Consider the following 8,364-nt stretch of genomic DNA (forward strand, 5'->3'; position numbering starts at 1 on the left):
GAATCAGCAAATTTAATTTGATAAATTACTGCCATATATATAAGGTAAATATTCCTGTTGCATTTTTACATTAAATGACAGATTCTAGAATGGTAAAAGAGTCAAAATTTGCATACCAGACTGTATAAAATAACATATGAAAACATATTATGTAAGAAAAGTTCTGTCAGATTACAACCTTTATAAAGTGGTAACAATAAAGAAATATATGTTAGCGAAAAAAGATTCGCGAAGCTTTGACACATATGTTAAATTTGTCAGTGAGGATATTTTTAACATGATAAATCTTTTAATAAATGTCAGAAACAACTTCTATCGAAATATCTCTACAATTTTGACTCTATTTACATTCAGAAATGAAGTAATCACAATTTTTAAAGAATATAGCAAACACACATAAAAATAATGCCTGCTAGACTCAAAACTTTAATGAAGCAATTATAAAATTAAAGGAATCTGAAATCTAGGAAGAATCTTACAAATATTGGTTCAATATTTTCGGTTTCAGAATGATACATTTGTGGCTTTCTGCGATTACCACCATCACTATATGTTTACATGTTGGATTAAACGTCAAATATATTTATCTAGTCTATTACTTTCTATTTTGGACAAAATACTCAAAAAAGATGTATCCAGCAATTCTGTGAAGAAATTAAATGACATCAATAAAATATTAAAGAAAGCGATAGATTATCACATTCATGATCCCGTGAAATTAGCCGTAGTCAAGAAAGATATGGAATTTATTTTGATGACCTCGTTGCGTATATATGTTCAAAAAGTGAAAGTTCCAACGACTCGTACATCTAACGTAAGAAAAGTATCGACTATTCCTGACAAACGAAAGCGTAATAGTTGTGAGCATCTCTTTATTTTATCTGACTTACATAAATTTTTTTATATTATAATCTTTTCAATTAATCTTAAACTAAACAAAAAAATATTTTGTAAACACAATTTTTCTTGTAAAAGACACAACGCGTAAATTTTATTTCTAGTAAACGTGTACCTGGGTATCCAAAGAAATTTTAAATATTAAAAATTTATTGGAATATTTTTCTTAAACAAAATATACAGAGCTGTGTTATACGAAAACAACTTATTAAAATATAACGAAAAACACAATTGGTATCCAGGTATCCATACATTAATGAAAAGGCGAATAAATATGCATTCAAGGGTCAAATTTTAGACTAGTAAAAATTACAGTTAAATGTTTTTAAAATTTTGAAAAAAAATACTCTGATTTTCACCTCTTTACAAATTATTTAATTTTTTATTGTCCAACATGTGATCAAAATGTGTTTACGCAAATGATTTTTCATTCTTGAGAATGTAAAATGTGGATTCTCAAAACAATACGGATAGGACGAATGTATATTTCTGGGTTTCATTCATCTATCTTGACCACTTTCGGTTCTTTGCTATATTCTTAATGCTTTTTTAGTCTTCTGTCCAGATCTAAGCATGCACGTGAGCGAGTTCATCTACGACGATAAAACCTCTCTGTTTGTGTTCCTACCTGCTTCATTAAACTCACAATCAAGTGAATGGAAGATGAAAAAAGACTCTACTAGTACTGACATTTGCGATTTTTGATTCAACGATGGACGACCAAAAACGGAATCTCCAAATTGTGGAATCTGCTAGATAATGAGAGGACTGCATCATCATCAGAAGATGATGGCCGATCTTTGAGGTGGAGAGAAATTTGAATATCCGTGAGCTGCTGCAAGTCCTAGGTGCCGAAGAATTATTGATGCCCGAACCAATTGAGCTGGAAACTATGGAAAAGAGCACCAGCAGCAGTGTGCACATCGGCAATGTCGTGCATCGTACTCGTATCAAGGTAAGGGAAGAGGACATCCTCGGGGGTGCCATCAATGTCATCTACACCGGACAAGAGTCCTTTCCGAGCACCAAAAAAGTCGTCGTAAATTACAACTTTCCATTCGTCTGGCTGATCTATGAGAAATTACATCGAGAAATTCTCTTTGTCGGCGCTTTCAATAAATTCGCAGAGTCTGTTTTCGGAAATTAGACGATCGGATACAAATTAAGTTTAGAAATACTCGAGTCGGAAAGACACTTTGACACGATTGGGATAAGATCTGTAGTTATTGCATAATAATATGTAATTGTAGAAGCTTTTTTTCCATCTTATACGCGCGATTCAATCTTTTGACAATTTGAGCTAACATGCATTATTTATATATTTCGTGAACGATATAATTTTACGAGCAACTTCTGTTAAAAATTCAAAAACGCATAAAATAAATTAATTTTTTAGATCATTAAAATTTAAGGTATGATTAGGTAAATTTATAAATTTTTAAAAGACCAAAAAAAAAAATTAAAAACTCGTATTCTTTTTTTCTTCGAAAATGTAGATTGTCAATTCTCATCAAAAATTTCGTTGTTTTATAATTTTTTATGTTATTAATTGACTGAAAAGAAGAATTACTAAAATTAAAGAACGCTGATATTATTGTCTCTTAGTAAGTTGATGCTAAATTTCGGTAAAGTCGTTAATATATGTATATACATACGTATATATATATTTTTATTTATGTTCATACATATAAGTACATAAATACATATAATTATATATACATATATTTATATATACATATCAGGGACCCGGACCAAACCGGAACCAAAACCGATAACCGTTCCACAATCGTTTTATTTAGTAGAACTGAAACTGTAAACCGTTGAAATTCTATTGAATTTATAACACCGGAACCGTAACTGAACTGTTAAATTATTTTCGTTTTACGGTTCTTTTCGGTATTTTTTTCTCTTATTGCGCAAATAACGGAAATGACGGTCATGAAATCTGATAATTATTTTTTAAACGTTCTGAAACGCATGTATCATCGCAATAATTATAGCTGTGAGGATATTATGTTTCCCGTTTATATATATAAATATATAAATTATTTATAAAAGTATATATATATAAATTATATTACTTTAAAAAACTTATTAATTTTTATGACATAAATAAAAGACACTTCATATACATGAATACTTCATTCTACATAAATACATAAAATATATTTATATATATTCTATATTAGATATACCAATAACTAAATATATTTTCATGTATAATATGAAGTGTTGTTTATTTATATGTCATAAAAATTAATAATAATTTTTTAAAGTAATATAATTTAGAAATTAATTTAATTAGAAAAACGAAAAGTAAAAATTAAAAAAAACCGAAAACGTAACCGAAGAAATCGTAATTTAAACGGCTTCGGTTTTCTTTATTTAAATTTATTTAAATAAAAAAACCGAAACTTGAACCGGAATAGTTGTAAAATATTTTATTAAACCGTAATCAAAAGCAAACCCTAATTTTGTTTTGGTCCGGATCCCTGATACATATATGCACATTAATTTATTTGTATATATACATATATATGTAGATGGATGTTTGTATGTATATGTATAATATATAGCTGCTATAAATGCCATAAAATTATTTTTTTCAAAAACTTTGAAAACATTAGACGAGTTAACAATGTCAAAATTTATAATTTGTAAATTATTGTGTATATACGTATATAAATAATTTTTACAAAATTTATAAAATTGTTTAATTGCACGGTAGTAATATATATGAGAAAATAGACTAAAGTATTCTTCTATCTCAAATATGAATAACCATGCAATGTGCTTCACTTTTTTGTAAATTTGCTGTGATATTGCTATAGCCGATAGTATTAATTTTACTTTTTTAATCAAATATTCAAATTTTCTATTTATGATTCTCTTCATGTATCAAATATTAACAGAATTAATGAGAAATTTTTGACTCCTTTTTTCATTTGATTTAGTATATATATGCATATATATCTACACTTATTTATGTATATTTTCAAAAATGTGTCAAGATGTATGAGATAACGCATATTTGTATAAATATTTTAATAAATTGATTGTAAATTTTTGACATTAAAATCAAATAATATGTTTTGTACCAGTGTGTGTGTTTGTGTGAGTATTAATTTGCGCATGCTTTGATTCTGACAGAAATGTTTTTTTTCCGTCAAGGTTGTATAAAGCTGGAGAACGGCTTCAGATTTAAAAGTTGTTCAATAGAATTTGATACGAATGTTTATGGGGAGGACATAGCTTTTTCAAACTCGGTTCAACTATCTATGCAACAATTTCATCCGATAATAACGTCAACTACAACAATTTGCGTGCGAGACTAAAGCTGCTAAATAATATTGCGATCAAAGCAATATTTAATAAATATAAGACTTTTGCGTTTCATCAATGCTACACGTTTGTTCCTGCTCTTGCTATTTTATAAATAGAAATGAATCGAGAACAGATATCACAAATTGGTAAGTTAAAATATTCTTGCATAAATCCATATAATTTTTCGAGTTTTTTTGTGGAAGAGATAAAAATCTGGAATAATTTTATATATTAATGTCAAATGTATTTACAGTTCCATGTAATTCAGTGGCCATGACTTGAAGAATTTTGCCATTTGTTATATTTTAATAAGCTAAATCCTAGTACTTTTTCTCAAAGTTTGCTAGAAATCGGTATTAATATATTTTAGCGAACTGTTTCAAGTTTTAAATATACAAAAAATAAGATTATATTTAAGGTGTAACTTCGTCAGCGTAAAAATGACAGAAAGTACCCTTGAGTAATGTATAAATAGAATTTTTGTAAAATGGATTTCTTCATTGTCAGTATTGAGAAATATCATTATTAATTTATATCAATAATTATTAATTGACTTTGAATTTTGTGATTATTCTAATTAATGGTAATACAAATAAAGTACCGTTTTTCGAATTTTTTACAAATTAAACAAAGTTTGAATATATAATCATGTTATTAAACATAGATGAGAATACATTCGTGAATTTCTTCTTTTTTCTCTTCAAATTGTTATTATATAAAATTTATTATACTGTATTTCGATTCTAGAATTAAATTTGAGTTGTAATAAATAAAAATATTCAACATACAAAATAATTTTCGAACAAGTTTTTAATACAATATACATTTAACATATTTTTAATTATATATGTTATTAATTGTTAGGATCAATTTATTAATTTCAATTATAACTTATTGTAACTATTTAATTGGAATATTTTTTTCTTCTATATTTTGCACTTTTTTTTTCTTACTCGTATTTTTTATTTGCCAGAGGATACATTGGCGGAGAAACGTTTTGAGTTCACGATCAATTGTCTGCATAAAGTTATCCAAATCAACCCCAAGAAAAATTTAGCCTTTAGTCCGAATTCCATATACGATGGACTTATGATGATTTATTTAATAATCCATGGTAACACCGAGGAGCGGCTAAAAGATATTCTTGATTTAACAAATTTATCGAAAAATGAGTTGTTACAATACCACAAATTAAAATTAGACAAAGAACATTTAATACAAGTAAATAATTATAAAGCATTTTTGTACTAAACAATGGAAACAATAACAAAAGTGTCAAAATTTGATAGCAGACTTTTTATCTATTGAAATGTAAAAACAATCTATCAACAAAAACTTTGCCACTCAGAAAGATTAATAGCGGCTACAAAAAAAAGAGAATATATTTTTAATTATAATTAAAATATTTGAAGCTTGGATACATCTTACATTTGTCACTGTTCGATATTTTAATGATAGAGCTATTAATAAATTTCAGACAGTTTACTTATCGAAATATTTTTATAATTTTAACACTTTTTTATTTTGATTAATTTAAACAAAGTAATTTAGCGCAATTTGGAGTTAATTTTAGATTTAAAAGAGCATAACACGCGCACTTAAACGATTTCGGCTGCTAATATAAAAATTTGAATAACGCGATTTAAAAATGACAGAAGTCTTTTCATCAAGAAATGAGTTAAAATCTTACTAATATTTTCTTTGATATTTTCAGTTATGGAAGGAAAGTAATATGGTTTACCCCTTCTACAGTTATTATACTAACATTTGGCTTAGGAAGGATAATTTCTTAATATCATCGCGTTATCATATTTTGAACGAATATTTAGAAGAATTCAATTGTTTCTATTCTCCTATCCAGGGAATAAATATCATAAATAGACATATAAGACATATCTTAATGAATTACATGATGCATCCTATAAAATTGAGCGTAGTCAGAAAAGATATGGACTTTATTTTGATGCACATCTTTTGTTCTGGGTTATTCGAATTCCAAATTTCAACGGCCTGCCAATCTCATGCACCAAGTGTATCGACAATTCCTGATAAACGAAAGCGTAGAGAATGTGAGCAAATATAATCTTTAGACCATTTATAAATGGAAAGAGAATTGATCATCGAGCCTGTATCCAAAATCGATGGCGGAAAGAAAATTAGTGGCTAACAATTGTTCGCAATGCTCATGCGTTGATATCGTTGTTGTTATGGTTTTCTTGGAAAAAGAATTATAAGCTTTGCTTGACCTTGACGTTTTTATTAACAATCGTTTGATAACAATTGTTAGTTATTATATTTCTATTTCGTATCGATCTTGGATACAGGCTAATTCCATGAAAAAGACAGACAATTTCTCTTTCATTGATATATGTCATAAAATATCATCTTGTAATTTCATCTGTTTTTATAAAATATATATGTATATGTAAAGCTTTTTATAATTGCATTTTTTGAATTAATTGTATCATATTTAACGAAACTAATTGAAAGCTGTTTAACGAAACATATTTTGTAAACATATTTTATATTCTAAAGCACTCAACGCTTTAACCCTTCTGTCAAGGAACGGAAATCCAAATATCCAAAGCAACTTTAAATGTTAAACATGTCGAACTTTTTCTTATACCAAGCAAAATACAATTAGCTTTGTATTTAAAAATAACTCTCTAAAATATAACGAAAAAGAATATTCAGCAGCTGCTAAAGAAATGTCACGGAACAAAAAACAGGAAATTGGTACCTGGATGTTAATAAAAAATAATAAATAATAAATATGCATTGACAGAAGGTTTAAATTTTAGAATAATAAAAACTGTTGTTAAATGTTTTTGAAATTGTTGAAAAACAAGATTCCGATTTTTACTAATTTGCCACTCATTTAACTTTCAATTTTCCAACATTTATTGAAAATATGTTTACACAAATGGTTTTCAATTTTTTAAAATGTCAAGTATTGTAGGAATTTTCAACAATGCACAATATTTTATATGCAATCAGACGAATATATTTCCGAATTCATTGATTTATCAATCTTGATCACTTTTTTTCTATATAATGTTCTCAACTTCTTTTTTTTTTTTTTTAGCCTATTGTAAGGAATTAAGTATGCACGTAAGCGAGTTTCCCTACCAGAATGATAACATATCATTGTTTATCTTGTTATCTGCTTCAATAGACTCACAATCAGGTGACTGCAGGATCAAGAAAGATGCTACCGACACTGACATTTCCAATATGGTTCAACGGTTGTCGACCAAGGATGGTATTTGCAAATTGCGCCATCTGTTACATCATGATGCGACATCGCAAGAAGATACAAACTTCTCGAAGCGGCCGATTTTTCGAGTGGAGAAAAATTTGAAAATCCGTGAGCTGCTGCAAGATCTAGGTCTCGAGGAATTAATATCATTCGGCGCGATTCACAAAATAGAAGTTCCTGGCTACATATCTTTCCAGCACCTCGGTAATGCCGTGCATCGTACTTATGTCAATGTCACGGAAAAAGACACCATCGCGAGTGCAATCACCATGTTTTACACCGGACAAGAGTCCTCTCCGAGCATCACGAAAGTCGACGTGAATTGCAATTATCGGTTCGTCTGGCTGATCTATGATAAATCGCGTCGAAATATCCTCTTAATCGGAGTTTTCAATAAATTTACCGAATCCTCAAGTGAGACGGCCGTATAAAATGAATTGAGAAGTACATGAGTCGGACACACATTTTGAAACGATTGATATAAGTGATCTGTTATTGCAAGATGATATGTAATTTTAGAAACTTTTTTCCTTTCTAGGCGACTCAATCTTTTGTCGATTTGTGTTAAGATTAGTATTAATATTTCGTGCGTGATATACCTTACGAGCAACTTCTATTAAAAATTCAAAAATGCATAAAATAAATTAATTTTTTATGTCATTAAAATTTAAGATATGATTGAGTAAATTTATAAATTTTTGGAAGATCGTAATAAAAAAAAGCTGGTATTCTTTTTCTTGAAAATGTAAACTGTCTCGTTAATTTTGTCTCGATTTGAATTTCATTGTATTATAATTTCTTGTGTTATTAATAAACTGAAAAAAAAGACATAACTTAAAAATGCTGATTATTGTCTCATGATATTTAAATGCTAAATTTCGATA

General features: G+C 28.0%; 1 protein-coding gene across 1 annotated transcript; it reads left to right on the forward strand.

Annotated features, from left to right (window-relative positions):
• The first annotated feature begins 4,339 nt into the window (after nt 1-4,339).
• LOC145947610 (leukocyte elastase inhibitor B-like) lies at nt 4,340-7,911 on the forward strand. Its single transcript, XM_083057403.1, has 4 exons — nt 4,340-4,367; nt 5,195-5,442; nt 6,083-6,290; nt 7,307-7,911. The coding sequence occupies exons 1-4, from the start codon at nt 4,340-4,342 to the stop codon at nt 7,909-7,911; spliced, it is 1,089 nt and encodes a 362-aa protein (XP_082913529.1).
• The last annotated feature ends 453 nt before the right edge of the window (nt 7,912-8,364 follow it).

Source organism: Prenolepis imparis, unplaced genomic scaffold, assembly GCF_030444845.1.
Source record: "Prenolepis imparis isolate NDT839.2.m4 unplaced genomic scaffold, iyPreImpa1.0 SCAF_106, whole genome shotgun sequence".
Taxonomy (NCBI): domain Eukaryota; kingdom Metazoa; phylum Arthropoda; class Insecta; order Hymenoptera; family Formicidae; genus Prenolepis; species Prenolepis imparis.

Coding starts and splice junctions, on each gene's coding strand:
- LOC145947610 (XM_083057403.1), top strand. CDS start 4,340: ATGAATCGAGAACAGATATCACAAATTG. Junction 4,368..5,194: donor AGAACAGATATCACAAATTG/GTAAGTTAAAAT, acceptor TTTATTTGCCAG/AGGATACATTGGCGGAGAAA. Junction 5,443..6,082: donor ACAAAGAACATTTAATACAA/GTAAATAATTAT, acceptor TCTCCTATCCAG/GGAATAAATATCATAAATAG.